Consider the following 17,427-nt stretch of genomic DNA (forward strand, 5'->3'; position numbering starts at 1 on the left):
TGTGTGTGTGTGTGTGTGTGTGTGTGTGTGTGTGTGTGTGTGTGTGTGTGTGTGTGTGTGTGTGTGTGTGTGTGTGTGTGTGTGTGTGTGTGTGTGTGTGTGTGTGTGTGTGTGTGTGTGTGTACAGAGGAGGAGTGTGTGAAATGTAGCCAAAGTGGAACAGGAATCCCTCCGTTTCCTCCTTTCGTTTCAGAGTGCTTGGATAATAAACACACTTAATTAAAAATGACTTCAGAGTTGAAGAAGTCACTTAGGCCCTGTGAAAACTTCCCCAGACCACAATAGATTCTGCCTATTTCAATTCACATGAACTTTTCCCCTGTTTGCTATTGTCTTAATTTTACAGCATATTTTAACTATTTGAATTTATTTCTATGCATTAACGTTTAGTTTATGTTATTAATTTCACATCTTAACATTACGAAACATTCATTGCTGTGTACATTATCATATTTTTCTTGTGTTTGGTAGTAAGATGCTAAAACAATGGATATGAAGTTGATCCCAATTCAAAGGTACCACACGTATGTGTCGGCCCTAACACTTGAGTTAAGTGATGGGATGGATCGATTAAAAGTTGAAAAGTGACAGACACATGGCCTTTGGACTCACTAAGACACACACACACACACACATACACATTTACAAGTCGGAGGAAAGTCTGTGGACTCTAACAAACGTGTGTGTGTTGTTGTGTTGTCTTCCAGGAGGGTTACGGTGTAATGGTGCTCAACCCCAATGAGAACCACCTGGAGGTGGAGAGGCCGGCCAAGCCCACCCCCCTGCCCTCCCCCGAGGCCTCGGACGAACCCACCGAGAAGAGAGAGCGCAAGGACAACCGGGAGAGCAAGAAGAAGAGGGACTTCTACGAGAAGTACCGCAACCCGCAGAAGGAGAGCGAGACAGAACAGATCCCCATACGAGTGAGCGAGGGAGGGGTGATGGAGGAGGGGGGGGATTTTAAAAAAGCCATAGACGGGCCAGAAAAGCTGCAAACGGGGAGGTTAATGGGTAGAGTTGGGATCGAGGCAGTTAGGAAGAGGGTGATGGATAGATGCAAGTGTAGAAAGGGTTGTGGGCAGGGTTGGGAGAGAGTGAGAGAAGGAAAGAAAGAGAGGCTGATTGTGGCCAGGCTGTGGTGTGTTTGGCCATGCTCCAGTATGCTCTCAGTGTGTGAGTGTTAACCACATGACGCTCTTCCTCCCTCTCTCTCCCTGGTCAGAGCAGCTTTGTCCCCTTACACGGTTGACCAATGGAATTATTATTTGCTGTGGAACTCTGTAAACACACACACCCAGCGTTCTGATCATGGCCCATAGACCATCTTTTAACCACACACACACACACACACACACACACACACACACACACACACACACACACACACACACACACACACACACACACACACACACACACACACACACACACACACACACACACACACACACACACACACACACACACACACACACACACACACACACACACACACAGCGTTCTGATCATGGCCCATAGACCATCTTTTAACCACACACACACACACACACACACACACACACACACACACACACACACACACACACACACACACACACACACACACACACACACACACACACACACACACACACACACACACACACACACACACACACACACACACACACCTTGTCTCTCGACGTCCAACAGGCGCAGTGGACAGTGTGTGGGGTATTTGGAAGTTTTAATGTGTTGAGAATGTGATAGAGGACTAGCCTCTTTGTCTCATCACAGTTGTTGGCTGTAGCGCTCACACCAATGTGTGTGGGTGTGGGTGTGCACGTGCGTGTCCCAGCGTTTGTACGTGCGTGCGTGTATGGTGTGTGTACATGCATGCGTATGCAGTGCGTGTGTGTGAGATGTCACTGTCGTCTCTGACAGGCCTAGTGGTCTCGGTGGGACTGATGGACGGTGTGTGAGCTGTCAGCACTGCCTCTTCTCCCTGCCTGTCTCTCCTGACACTATCTCTACACACACTAATAGGGGCTCATTAGCAGTAGCCGATTAGCTCCCTCTGTCATAAAAGATGTCTTAAAGCCCCTTATCATCACTAACTATCTATCATCTATCTATCTCTCCCCCTTTGTATCTCAGGATGACATTAGACTTTTTTGCCGTGAACATACTGAAGTAATGTGAATGTTGTTTGAAATACAACAGAAGAACAAAACATTTGCACGTGGGTACGTATGCACACGCACACACACACACACACACACACACACACACACACACACACACACACACACACACACACACACACACACACACACACACACACACACACACACACACGCACACATGCACACACGCACACACGCACACACACACACACACACACACACACACACACACACACACACACACACATACACACACACACATTATAAGACAAGGATTAAGACTCAAGTGTCATGTTCATGTGTTTAAAAGACCTGTGATGATGATCTTGCGTGTCTGTAAGTGTTAGAAATAGAGAGGTCAGAGCAGAAAGAGATGTGTGATCATGTCAGCAGAGAGAGATGTGTGATCATATCAGCAGAGATACAGTGGGGCAAAAAAGTATTTAGTCAGCCACCAATTGTGCAAGTTCTCCCACTTAAAAAGATGAGAGAGGCCTGTAATTTTCATCATAGGTACACTTCAACTATGACAGACAAAATGAGGGATAAAAATCCAGAAAAACACATTGTAGGATTTTTTATGAATTTCTTTGCAAATTATGGTGGAAAATAAGTATTTGGTCACCTACAAACAAGCAAGATTTCTGGCTCTCACAGACCTGTAACTTCTTCTTTAAGAGGCACCTCTGTCCTCCACTTGTTACCTGTATTAATGGCACCTGGTTCAACTTGTTATCAGTATAAAAGACACCTGTCCACAACCTCAAACAGTCACACTCCAAACTCCACTATGGCCAAGACCAAATAGCTGTCAAAGGACACCAGAAACAAAATTGTAGACCTGCACCAGGCTGGGAAGACTGAATCTGCAATAGGTAAGCAGCTTGGTTTGAAGAAATCAACTGTGGGAGCAATTATTAGGAAATGGAAGACATGCAAGACCACTGATAATCTCCCTCGATCTGGGGCTCCACGCAAGATCTCACCCCGTGGGGTCCAAATGATCACAAGAACGGTGAGCAAAAATCCCAGAACCACACGGGGGGACCTAGTGAATGACCTGCAGAGAGCTGGGACCAAAGTAACAAAGCCTACCATCAGTAACACACTACGCCGCCAGGGACTCAAATCCTGCAGTGTCAGACGTGTCCCCCTGCTTAAGCCAGTACCTGTCCAGGCCCGTCTGAAGTTTGCTAGAGAGTATTTGGATAATCCAGAAGAAGATTGGGAGAATGTCATATGGTCAGATGAAACCAAAATATAACTTTTTGGTAAAAACTCAACTCGTTGTGTTTGGAGGACAACGAATGCTGAGTTGCATCCAAAGAACACCATACCTACTGTGAAGCATGGGGGTGGAAACATCATGCTTTGGGTCTGTTTTTCTGCAAAGGGATCAGTACGACTGATCCGTGTAAAGGAAAGAATGAATGGGGCCATGTATCGTGAGATTTTGAGTGAAAACCTCCTTCCATCAGCAAGGGCATTGTAGATGAAACATGGCTGGGTCTTTCAGCATGACAATGATCCCAAACACACCGCCCGGGCAACGAAGGACTGGCTTCGTAAGAAGCATTCCAAGGTCCTGGAGTGGCCTAGCCAGTCTCCAGATCTCAACCCCATAGAAAATCTTTGGAGGGAATTGAAAGTCTGTGTTGCCCAGCAACAGCCCCAAAACATCACTGCTCTAGAGGAGATCTGCATGGAGGAATGGGCCAAAATACCAGCAACAGTGTGTGAAAACCTTGTGAAAATGTACAGAAAACGTTTGACCTCTGTCATTTCCAACAAAGAGTATATAACAAAGTATTGAGATAAACTTTTGTTATTGACCAAATACTTATTTTCCACCATAATTTGCAACTATGAAAAAAACATTTTTTTCTTGTTTTGTCTGTCGTAGTTGAAGTGTACCTATGATGAAAATGACAGGCCTCTCTCATCTTTTTAAGTGGGAGAACTTGCACAATTGGTGGCTGACTAAATACTTTTTTGTCCCACTGTTATAGAGCTGTGTGATCACATCAGCAGAGAGAGAGATATGTGTGAGCATATCAGCAGAGAGGTTGAGATTTGTGAGCATATCAGCAGAGAGAGAGAGGTGTGATAATATCATCAGAGAGAGAGAGAGGTGTGATCATATCATCAGAGAGAGAGAGAGGTGTGATCATATCATCAGAGAGAGAGAGAGGTGTGATCATATCAGCAGAGAGAGAGAGGTGTGATAATATCATCAGAGAGAGAGAGAGAGGTGTGATCATATCAGCAGAGAGAGAGAGAGAGGTGTGATCATATCAGCAGAGAGAGAGAGAGGTGTGATCATATCAGCAGAGAGAGAGAGAGAGGTGTGATCATATCATCAGAGAGAGAGAGAGGTGTGATCATATCATCAGAGAGAGAGAGAGAGGTGTGATCATATCATCAGAGAGAGAGAGAGGTGTGATCATATCATCAGAGAGAGAGAGAGGTGTGAGCATATCAGCAGAGAGAGAGAGAGGTGTGAGCATATCAGCAGAGAGAGAGAAATGTGTGAGCATATCAGTAGAGAGAGATGTGTGAGCATATCAGCAGAGAGAGAGAGGTGTGAGCATATCAGCAGAGAGAGAGAGCGAGATGTGTGAGCATATCAGTAGAGAGAGATGTGTGAGCATATAAGCAGAGAGAGAGAGGTGTGAGCATATCATCAGAGAGAGAGAGAGAGGTGTGATCATATCATCAGAGAGAGAGAGGTGTGATCATATCATCAGAGAGAGAGAGAGAGGTGTGATCATATCATCAGAGAGAGAGAGAGGTGTGATCATATCATCAGAGAGAGAGAGAGAGGTGTGATCATATCATCAGAGAGAGAGAGAGAGGTGTGATCATATCATCAGAGAGAGAGAGAGGTGTGAGCATATCAGCAGAGAGAGAGAAATGTGTGAGCATATCAGTAGAGAGAGATGTGTGAGCATATCAGCAGAGAGAGAGAGGTGTGAGCATATCAGCAGAGAGAGAGAGCGAGATGTGTGAGCATATAAGCAGAGAGAGAGAGGTGTGATCATATCATCAGAGAGAGAGAGAGAGGTGTGATCATATCATCAGAGAGAGAGAGAGGTGTGATCATATCATCAGAGAGAGAGAGAGAGGTGTGATCATATCATCAGAGAGAGAGAGAGGTGTGAGCATATCAGCAGAGAGAGAGAAATGTGTGAGCATATCAGTAGAGAGAGATGTGTGAGCATATCAGCAGAGAGAGAGAGGTGTGAGCATATCAGCAGAGAGAGAGAGCGAGATGTGTGAGCATATCAGTAGAGAGAGATGTGTGAGCATATAAGCAGAGAGAGAGAGGTGTGAGCATATCAGCAGAGAGAGAGAGCGAGATGTGTGAGCATATCAGTAGAGAGAGATGTGTGAGCATATCAGCAGAGAGAGCGAGATGTGTGAGCATATCAGTAGAGAGAGATGTGTGAGCATATCAGCAGAGAGAGCGAGATGTGTGAGCATATCAGCAGAGAGAGCGAGATGTGTGAGCATATCAGTAGAGAGAGATGTGTGAGCATATCAGTAGAGAGAGATGTGTGAGCATATCAGTAGAGAGAGATGTGTGAGCATATCAGTAGAGAGAGATGTGTGAGCATATCAGCAGAGAGAGCGAGATGTGTGAGCATATCAGTAGAGAGAGATGTGTGAGCATATCAGCAGAGAGAGAGAGAGAGATGTGTGAGCATATCAGCAGAGAGAGCGAGATGTGTGAGCATATCAGTAGAGAGAGCGAGATGTGTGAGCATATCAGTAGAGAGAGCGAGATGTGTGAGCATATCAGCAGAGAGAGAGAGAGAGATGTGTGAGCATATCAGTAGAGAGAGCGAGATGTGTGAGCATATCAGCAGAGAGAGCGAGATGTGTGAGCATATCAGTAGAGAGAGCGAGATGTGTGAGCATATCAGTAGAGAGAGCGAGATGTGTGAGCATATCAGTAGAGAGAGCGAGATGTGTGAGCATATCAGTAGAGAGAGCGAGATGTGTGAGCATATCAGTAGAGAGAGCGAGATGTGTGAGCATATCAGTAGAGAGAGCGAGATGTGTGAGCATATCAGTAGAGAGAGCGAGATGTGTGAGCATATCAGTAGAGAGAGAGAGATGTGTGAGCATATCAGCAGAGAGAGAGAGAGGTGTGAGCATATCAGTAGAGAGAGCGAGATGTGTGAGCATATCAGTAGAGAGAGAGAGATGTGTGAGCATATCAGTAGAGAGAGAGAGATGTGTGAGCATATCAGCAGAGAGAGCGAGATGTGTGAGCATATCAGCAGAGAGAGAGAGAGAGATGTGTGAGCATATCAGTAGAGAGAGCGAGATGTGTGAGCATATCAGCAGAGAGAGAGAGAGAGATGTGTGAGCATATCAGCAGAGAGAGCGAGATGTGTGAGCATATCAGCAGAGAGAGAGAGAGAGATGTGTGAGCATATCAGCAGAGAGAGCGAGATGTGTGAGCATATCAGTAGAGAGAGATGTGTGAGCATATCAGTAGAGAGAGATGTGTGAGCATATCAGTAGAGAGAGATGTGTGAGCATATCAGTAGAGAGAGATGTGTGAGCATATCAGCAGAGAGAGAGAGAGAGATGTGTGAGCATATCAGCAGAGAGAGCGAGATGTGTGAGCATATCAGCAGAGAGAGAGAGAGAGATGTGTGAGCATATCAGCAGAGAGAGCGAGATGTGTGAGCATATCAGCAGAGAGAGAGAGAGAGATGTGTGAGCATATCAGCAGAGAGAGAGAGAGAGATGTGTGAGCATATCAGCAGAGAGAGCGAGATGTGTGAGCATATCAGCAGAGAGAGAGAGAGAGAGATGTGTGAGCATATCAGCAGAGAGAGCGAGATGTGTGAGCATATCAGTAGAGAGAGAGAGAGAGATGTGTGAGCATATCAGCAGAGAGAGCGAGATGTGTGAGCATATCAGCAGAGAGAGAGAGAGCGAGATGTGTGAGCATATCAGCAGAGAGAGCGAGATGTGTGAGCATATCAGCAGAGAGAGAGAGAGAGATGTGTGAGCATATCAGCAGAGAGAGCGAGATGTGTGAGCATATCAGCAGAGAGAGAGAGAGAGAGATGTGTGAGCATATCAGTAGAGAGAGAGAGATGTGTGAGCATATCAGCAGAGAGAGCGAGATGTGTGAGCATATCAGTAGAGAGAGATGTGTGAGCATATCAAAAGAGATGAAGAGTCCATATTAATATCTTTTAAGTATTTCAACTGGAGTAGGTTTCACATAATTAGGAGACTCTTTCACTCTCTCCGTCACGTCACTCTCTCACGCTCTCCTTCTCTCTCTTCTTTCCCTCCCTCTCCCTGAACCTTTTTGCACTTTGTAATGCTAGCAGCGTGAGATCGTTAGTGCAGTCCCACCCAAGGTTTTCCAATTCTGCAGGGGGCCATGCAATATTATTATTTGACATTAGCCTGTAGGTGCTTTCCATGCGCCTGCATTATGCATGGTGGTCGGGGCAAATCCTCAGAGACAAGGGGGCAGGGACGTCAGTGACTGACTCAGTGTGTGTGTGTACCAATTCTATATGTATGATTTTAAAACTCAGTAGGAAGTACTCCATCCATATTAGTTTAACCGTTAATCAGTAATCCGCCGAATATACATTTTACCAGTAATGCTAATCAGTCTATAGGTTCATTTTCTTAATTTAGTGGAATTACAGAGCCTATCACCTGCCTGACAATGTGAGACCAGCTCCTGAAAGAGCTGGCACTGGAGAGAAACATACTTTTAGAAGCCCAGTCATTGCTCAATACATAACAATTCTAAATACAATCGCGTCTTAAAAACTGTTTTGATGACCACGATTAAAAAGAGCTGCTATTTGTATTTCTACCAGCGCATCACCACCACTTCACAATGGTAGGCTGGCTACCAGCACGTCACCACCACTTTACAATGGTAGGCAGGCTACCAGCGCATCACCAGCACTTTACAATGAGTTTAGCCTAGCCAAACTCCATCCATAGAAACGTGGATTCAATTATTTCATAAAGAATCCCTCATGCTATTAACCCACATTTCTCTCCTGTTATATTGGTTTTCATATCTACTCTCTTTCGTTGTCCAGAAGACGAAGGCATAATCCCAGTCATATTAACAACCCATCCGAGCTGTTGCTATTAGCATCCCCCTCTTTCTACATTTCTAATGGAGATGTTCATCTCTGCCACGTATGGAACCACTCACATTAGATCTGCAGTTTACAACTGGCTTTTCCAGTGAATTGTTTAATTAGCTGCTTTGAATGTTCAATAATAGGCTATAGCCTTTTGACTGTAAGACAATAGGCTTGCTAGTATTGTTGCATGTTTTCATTAAGCTCTTATTGAAAAATGTCCATTCCTTGTGTGCAAGCATAGTATTCTCTTGTTGGTTACATCATTCTAGTATTTGGGGAAATGTTTATCGTTTGTTGACCGGTTAATAAGGGTTGGTTATTCGACAGCAAAAATAAACACGAATTTGCATCTCTAATCCATATGCAACAATATATGTTGTGATCATTTTATTATTAATGTTTCAGAGAATGACGGATTATTCAGTCACGTTCCTATTGGTCCTAGACTATGGCAACATCATTTATGGCGGCAGGTAGCCTAGTGGTTAGAGCGTTGGACCAGTAACCGAAAGGTTGGTGGATCCAATCCCTGAGCTGACAAGGTAAAAATCTGATGTTTCTCGACCAGGAAGTTAGTTGGCCCTCTGTGATGTCATCACTGCATTCTCTACCAGGAAGTTGGTTGGCCCTCTGTGATGTCATCACTGCATTCTCTACCAGGAAGTTGGTTGGCCCTCTGTGATGTCATCACTGCATTCTCTACCAGGAAGTTGGTTGGCCCTCTGTGATGTCATCACTGCATTCTCTACCAGGAAGTTGGTTGGCCCTCTGTGATGTCATCACTGCATTCTCTACCAGGAAGTTGGTTGGCCCTCTGTGATGTCATCACTGCATTCTCTACCAGGAAGTTGGTTGGCCCTCTGTGATGTCATCACTGCATTCTCTACCAGGAAGTTGGTTGGCCCTCTTTGATGTCACGTAGGTTGATACATCGCTATGTTTTCATTTCTAAAGCCCTTTTACAAAAAGTCCCACTTTACCTATCTTTACTAAACTTTAGACATACGAGTTACCACACCTGGTGTCATAGATGGCTAACTCTGTACATTCCCTTGGTCTCCAATGAGTTAGGTAAATCAGCCTTTAGTTTTGTGCACCTTATTTGTTATCTTCAAAATGTTCTTACATGTGATGTTTTGGTGCTTCTAAGTGCAAATCAAACGCTGAGGACCTTATTGCTGATCAATGTGCTAGTTTTGTATGACCATGTTTGTTCTTTCTGCTTGCATTTTGTATTTATATTTGGATGCGTGTATTTTCTGCCATTTATGTAGTTCAGGGCTCATCTGTAGACCTTGGACCTTGGTCTCAGCATGACTCCCTGATAAAATAGAGGCTAAATATTTATTTATTAACGACTTTTTACTCAAATAATGATCTTGCTGTGTACAAGGTCATTGTACACGATTGGTTGATTGGTTAAATATTCCAAGGACTCCACTCTGATGCTGTGTTCTCTTCTGATATACTTGAGAAAGGTTGCTGTTAAGGGAGACTCATTACAGCGCTGCATAATATGTTGTAATATAATGTCGTTTCTGGACTAAGGGTTAGGTCTAGGGGTGACTGTGATTGCTCTGTTTGCAAAGGGGGAGGGCTTTGCAGTATTCCCCATAACCAATTGTCTGTAGACTTTTGGACTGGTTCTATCTCAGTTTGTAGAGCATGGAGCCTGCAACACCAGTATACTATACACCAGTATACTGATTCCTGGGACCACCCTACGTAAAATGTATGCACGCATGACTGTAATTCACTTTGGAAAAAAATGTTTGCCAAATGGCATATATTTTATTATTTTATATACACGGAACCAAAATATAAACACAACAGGTAAAGTGCTGGTTTCATAAACTGAAATCAATGATCCCATAAAAGATCAGCTCAAATTTTGTGCACCTTTTGCTGGGGACAATAAAAGGCCATTCTAAAATGTGAAGTTTTGTCACACAACACAATGCCACACATGTCTCAAGTTTTGAATGTGTGTGTAATTGGAATGCTGACTGTTGGACTGTCCACCAGAGCTGTTGCCAGATAATTTAATATTAATTTCTCTACCATAAGCTGCCTCCAATGTTGTTTGAGATAATTTGGCAGTACGTCCTACCGACATCACAACCACAGTCCACGTGTAACCATGCTGAGGAGTATTTCTGTCTATAATACAGCCCTATTGTGGGGGGGGGGTCATTCTGATTGGTTTGGCTGGCTCCCAAGTGGGTGGGCCTATGCCCTCCTATGCCCACCGATGGCTGCGTTCCTGCCATGTGAAAATCCATAGATTAGGGCCTAATGAATTTATTTCAATCGTCTGATTTCCTTATATGAACTGTAACTCATGAAAAAAATGTGAAATTGTTGCATGTTGCATTGATATATTTGTTCAGTATATTCTTAAGGACCATGTCAACATGTTGAAATCTACAGCAGAGTAACGTTCAGACAACATACAGTACCAGTCAAAAGTTTGGACACACCTACTCCAGTTTTTTAAAAGTTTTTTTTATTTTCTACATTGCAGAATAATATCAACACTATGAAATAACACATATGGAATCATGTAGTAACCAAACATTTTTTAAACAAATCAAATATATATTTTATATTTGAGATTCTTCAATGTAGCCACTCTTTGCCTTGATGACAGCTTTGTACACTCTTGGCATTCTCCCAACCAGCTTCATGAGGTAGTCACCTGGAATGCATGTCAATTAACAGGTGTGCTTTGTCACAGGAAGGCCATAAAGATCATCAAGGACAACAACCACCTGAGCCACTGCCTGTTCACCCCTCTATCATCCAAAAGGCGAGGTCAGTACAGGTGCATCAAAGCAGGGACCGAGAGACTGAAAAATAGCTTCTATCTCAAGGCCACTACACTAACATTGAGTGGCTGCTGCCAACATACTGACTCAACTCCAGCCACTTTAATAATGGAAATGTATGGAAATTGATGTAAAAATATATCACTAGCCACTTTAAACAATGCTACTTAATATAATGTTTACATACCCTACATTACTCATCTAATATGTATATGTATATACTGTACTCTATATCATCTACTGCATACCATATACTGCATCTTTCTTTGAGCCAAACCATTGTTTTGTGACAAGGTAGTGGTGGTATACATGAGATATACATGATAATTTTGATAAAAGACCTTGTCCATATTATGGCAAGAACAGCTCAAAGAAAAACAACAGTTCATCATTACTTGAAGTTCAGTCAATCTGGACAATTTCAAGAACTTTGAATGTTCCTTCAAGTGCTGTCGACAAAAAAATTCAAGCACTATGCTGATACTGGGTCTCATGAGGACCGCCACAGGAAAGGAAGACCCAGAGTTACCTCTGCTGCAGAGGATAAGTTCATTAGAGTTACCTGTCTCTCATGAGGACCGCCACAGGAAAGGAAGACCCAGAGTTACCTCTGCTGTAGAGGATAAGTTCATTAGAGTTACCTGGCTCTCATGAGGACCGCCACAGGAAAGGAAGACCCAGAGTTACCTCTGCTGTAGAGGATAAGTTCATTAGAGTTACCTGTCTCTCATGAGGACCGCCACAGGAAAGGAAGACCCAGAGTTACCTCTGCTGTAGAGGATAAGTTCATTAGAGTTACCTGTCTCTCATGAGGACCGCCACAGGAAAGGAAGACCCAGAGTTACCTCTGCTGCAGAGGAGAAGTTCATTAGAGTTACCTGGCTCTCATGAGGACCGCCACAGGAAAGGAAGACCCAGAGTTACCTCTGCTGTAGAGGAGAAGTTAATTAGAGTTACCTGTCTCTCGTGAGGACCGCCACAGGAAAGGAAGACCCAGAGTTACCTCTGCTGCAGAGGAGAAGTTCATTAGAGTTACCTGTCTCTCATGAGGACCGCCACAGGAAAGGAAGACCCAGAGTTACCTCTGCTGCAGAGGAGAAGTTCATTAGAGTTACCAGCCTCAGAAATTGCAGCTCAAATAAATGGTTCACAGAGTTCAAGTAACAGAAACATCTCAACATCAACTGTTCAGAGGAGATTGTGAATCAGGCCTTCATGGTCGAATTGCTGGGAAATAAAACACTACTAAAAGACATCAATAAGAAGAAGTGACTTGCTTCGGCCAAGATAAACGAGCAATGGACATTAGACCGGTGGAAATCTGTCCTTTGGTCTGATGAGTCCAAATTTGAGATTTTTGGTTCCTTTCGCCGTGTCTTTGTGAAACACAGAGTAGGTGAATGGATGACTTCCGCATGTGTGTTTCCCACCATGGAGCATGGAGGAGGAGGTGTGATGATGTGGGGGTGCTTTGCTGGTGACACTGTCAAGTGATTTATTTAGAATTCAAGACACACTTAACCAGCATGGCTACCACAACATTCTGCAGCGATACATCATCCCATCTGGTTTGTGCTTAGTGGGACTATCATTTAGTTTTTCAACAGGACAATGACCCAACACTATTGGGCTATTTGACCAAGAAGGAGAGTGATGGAGTGCTGCATCAGATGACCTGGCCTCCACAATCACCCTACCTCAACCCAATTGAGATGGTTTGGGGTGAGTTGGACTGCAGAGTGAAGTAAAAGCACCCAAAGAGTGCTCAGCATATGTGGGAACTCCTTCAAGACTGTTGGAAAAGCATTCCAGGTGAAGCTGGTTGAGAGAATGCCATAAGTTTGTAAAGCTGTCATCAAGGCAAAGGGTGGCTACTTTGAATAATCTAAATATATTTAGATTTGTTTGACACTTTTTTGGTTACTACATGATTCTGTATGTGTTATTTCATAGTTTTGATGTCTTCACTATTATTCTACAATGTAGAAAATATTACAAATAAAGAAAAACCATTGAATGAGGAGTGTGTCCACACTTTTGACTGGTACTGTACATGCAACAGTAACTCTGTGTGTATTAATGCATCAGTATAAAATAAATGAATCCATGTCTCTAAACAAAGACTGGAGGTATGGAGGGAGGGAGAGGAGGAGTGGTGGATAGAGATGAAGGGATTCCCCAGGATGACAGTCCTCTTTGTGACCATGCAGCACAGTGCCCTATGCCCTCTGAACTGTGACCTTTAAGTCAGCGGGATGTTAGTTTATTTGGCCCCCTTTCTCAATCAACCCCACCCCTTCTCCACATGACTTATCTCTTCACTGCACCTTCTCTGTCACTCCCCTGCTTGGAGTAAGCTGTCACTCACACAACGACACACACGAAGAGAGAGAGAGAGACACACACACAGATAGACATATACACAGAGAGAGAGAGAGAAATGGAACCTAGTCAGTTGCACAAGTGAAATGTGTCTTCCAACACACACACACTGATTGAGAGTAGTATGCAGCAACATGCAGGGGAGATGGAAAGGAGCGAAGACTGGGTGATCAGGAGAAGTAGTCATTTATAAGACGAACACAGAGTCACTATATCCAGGCGGACAGTAGAAATTAATGTTAGACTCTCATGCTTATTAGGATATCAGCCCCCAAATATGTCCCTAATGGAGATCCTCAGGGACTAAACTTCTCCCGTCCGTCCCGATTGTGAGGGTGTTTTTCTTCTTCACCCTCTGTCAGGCTGGGTGGGGGATCAAATCAAGCCTCTTTAGTGGGGGTTTTTCATCTATTCTATTGGGATTGGGCTGTCCCCTCTCGCCCCACTCTCAACCCCCACTGTTAGAGGAGCGGGACCACCTGCACACAGTCCCAAACACACATGCACACACTGAGGCCCTACACACACACACACAGTCCCAAACACACATGCACACACTGAGGCCCTACACACACACACACAGTCCCAAACACACATGCACACACTGAGGCCCTACACACACACACAGTCATACACACACACACACAGCGCCCAGATAGAGTTGAGTTAATTAATGCGCTTTCTTACACACATTAAGAAGCCCTTAACTGCTTTTAGGATTGTTACATTTTAGCCCCTGGTTCACAGTGTGTAACCTCTCAACCTTGGCAAGTCCCTCCTCTCTTAGAGATCACAGTCCATTGGCCCATGTTTAGTGATGTCGGCTGGACAACAGAGAGAAGGAGAGACAACGGGGTGGCGCTTCTTAGCACTTTGCCATATAGAAAGATCTTTAGGAGAACACTTTACTCTGAATCTTAGCACTAATCCAGATATCTTTTTTCTCACAGCCAAGCGGAGGAATAGCAGGAACCTAACCAACATTCATGGCTTAAGAAGCTTCCTTTTACTTTTCTTCTTCACCGCCAGAACTTTCTTGCGTCTCGTATTGTTGCATTTTTAGACGTTCATAGAGAAAGAGATGGAGAGAAAGAAAGAGTGAGATATGGAGAGTGAGATATGGAGAGAAATAAAGAGTGAGATATGGAGAGAAAGAGAGAGTGAGATATGGAGAGAAAGAGAGAGTGAGATATGGAGAGAAAGAGAAAGAGAGAGAAAGAAGAGTGAGATATGGAGAGAAAGAAAGAGTGAGATATGGAGAGAAAGAAAGAGTGAGATATGGAGAGTGAGATATGGAGAGAAAGAGAGAGTGAGATATGGAGAGAAAGAGAGAGTGAGATATGGAGAGAAAGAGAGAGTGAGATATGGAGAGAAAGAAAGAGTGAGATATGGAGAGTGAGATATTGAGAGAAAGAAAGAGTGAGATATGGAGATAAAGAAAGAGTGAGATATGGAGAGAAAGAAGGAGATATGAGATATGGAGAGAAAGAGAGAGTGAGATATGGAGAAAGAAAGTGAGATATGGAGAGTGAGATATGGAGAGTGAGATATGGAGAGAAATAATATGGAGAGAAAGAGAGAGTGAGATATGGAGAGAAAGAGAGAGATATGAGATATGGAGAGAAAGAAAGAGAGTGAGATGAGATATGGAGAGAAAGAGAGAAAGAAGGAGTGAGATATGGAGAGAAAGAAAGAGTGAGATATGGAGAGAAAGAAAGAGTGAGATATGGAGAGAAAGAATAGAGTGAGATATGGAGAGTGAGATATGGAGAGAAAGAGAGAGTGAGATATGGAGAGAAAGAGAGAGTGAGATATGGAGAGAAAGAGAGAGAGAGTGAGATATGGAGAGAAAGAAAGAGTGAGATATGGAGAGTGAGATATTGAGAGAAAGAAAGAGATGAGATAGATGGGAGAGAAAGAAAGAGTGAGATATGGAGAGAAAGAAAGAGTGAGATATGGAGAGAAAGAAGGAGTGAGATATGGAGAGAAAGAGAGAGTGAGATATGGAGAGAAAGAGAGAGTGAGATATGGAGAGAAAGAAAGAGTGAGATATGGAGAGTGAGATATGGAGAGAAAGAAAGAGTGAGATATGGAGAGAAAGAAAGAGTGAGATATGGAGAGTGAGATATGGAGAGAAAGAGAGAGTGAGATATGGAGAGAAAGAGAGAGTGAGATATGGAGAGAAAGAGAGAGTGAGATATGGAGAGAAAGAAAGAGTGAGATATGGAGAGTGAGATATTGAGAGAAAGAAAGAGTGAGATATGGAGAGAAAGAAAGAGTGAGATATGGAGAGAAAGAAAGAGTGAGATATGGAGAGAAAGAAGGAGTGAGATATGGAGAGAAAGAGAGAGTGAGATATGGAGAGAAAGAGAGAGTGAGATATGGAGAGAAAGAAAGAGTGAGATATGGAGAGTGAGATATGGAGAGAAAGAAAGAGTGAGATATGGAGAGAAAAAGAGTGAGATATGGAGAGTGAGATATGGAGAGAAAGAGAGAGTGAGATAGATGGAGAGAAAGAGAGAGTGAGATATGGAGAGAAAGAGAGAGTGAGATATGGAGAGAAAGAAAGAGTGAGATGAGATGGAGAGTGAGATATTGAGAGAAAGAGATATGGAGAGAAAGAAGAGTGAGATATGGAGAGAAAGATATGGAGAGAAAGAAAGAGTGAGATATGGAGAGTGAGATATTGAGATATGGAAAGAAAGAAAGAGTGAGATATGGAGAGAAAGAAAGAGTGAGATATGGAGAGAAAGAAATATGGAGTGAGATATGGAGAGAAAGAAGAGAGGAGATATGGAGATAGATGGAGAGAAAGAGAGAGAGAAAGAAAGAGTGAGATATGAGATATGGAGAGAAAGAGAGAGTGAGATATGGAGAGAAAGAAAGAGTGAGATATGGAGAGTGAGATATGGAGAGAAAGAAAGAGTGAGATATGGAGAGAAAGAAAAGAGTGAGATATGGAGAGTGAGATATGGAGAGAAAGAGAGAGTGAGATATGGAGAGAAAGAGAGAGTGAGATATGGAGAAAGAAAGAGATATGGAGAGAAAGAAAGAGTGAGATATGGAGAGAAAGAAAGAGTGAGATATGGAGAGTGAGATATTGAGAGAAAGAAAGAGTGAGATATGGAGAGAAAGAAAGAGTGAGATATGGAGAGAAAGAAAGAGTGAGATATGGAGAGAAAGAAGGAGTGAGATATGGAGAGAAAGAGAGAGTGAGATATGGAGAGAAAGAAAGAGTGAGATATGGAGAGAAAGAGAGAGTGAGATATGGAGAGAAAGAGAGAGTGAGATATGGAGAGAAAGAGAGAGTGAGATATGGAGAGAAAGAAAGAGTGAGATATGGAGAGTGAGATATTGAGAGAAAGAAAGAGTGAGATATGGAGAGAAAGAAAGAGTGAGATATGGAGAGAAAGAAAGAGTGAGATATGGAGAGAAAGAAGGAGTGAGATATGGAGAGAAAGAGAGAGTGAGATATGGAGAGAAAGAAAGAGTGAGATATGGAGAGAAAGAAAGAGTGAGATATGGAGAGTGAGATATTGAGAGAAAGAAAGAGTGAGATATGGAGAGTGAGATATGGAGAGAAAGAGATATGGAGTGAGATATGGAGAGAAAGAGAGAGTGAGATATGGAGAGAAAGAGAGAGATGAGATATGGAGAGAAAGAAAGAGTGAGATATGGAGAGTGAGATATTGAGAGAAAGAAAGAGTGAGATATGGAGAGAAAGAAAGAGTGAGATATGGAGAGAAAGAAAGAGTGAGATATGTAGAGAAAGAAGGAGTGAGATATGGAGAGAAAGAGAGAGTGAGATATGGAGAGAAAGAAAGAGTGAGATATGGAGAGAAAGAAAGAGTGAGATATGGAGAGTGAGATATGGAGAGAAAGAGAGAGTGAGATATGGAGAGT

The 17,427-nt window shown here is 43.2% G+C and overlaps 1 protein-coding gene across 1 annotated transcript in view; it reads left to right on the forward strand.

Moving 5' to 3' along the window:
* LOC124033048 (cotranscriptional regulator FAM172A homolog) overlaps positions 1–17,427 on the forward strand; it is a 301,295-nt gene that overhangs the window by 205,908 nt on the left and 77,960 nt on the right. The window contains exon 7 of the mRNA XM_046344970.1: positions 708–923. Coding sequence (XP_046200926.1) covers positions 708–923 — 216 coding nt within the window. The remainder of the gene's footprint in view (positions 1–707; positions 924–17,427) is intronic.

This window comes from Oncorhynchus gorbuscha, linkage group LG04 (assembly GCF_021184085.1).
Source record: "Oncorhynchus gorbuscha isolate QuinsamMale2020 ecotype Even-year linkage group LG04, OgorEven_v1.0, whole genome shotgun sequence".
Classification (NCBI taxonomy): domain Eukaryota; kingdom Metazoa; phylum Chordata; class Actinopteri; order Salmoniformes; family Salmonidae; genus Oncorhynchus; species Oncorhynchus gorbuscha.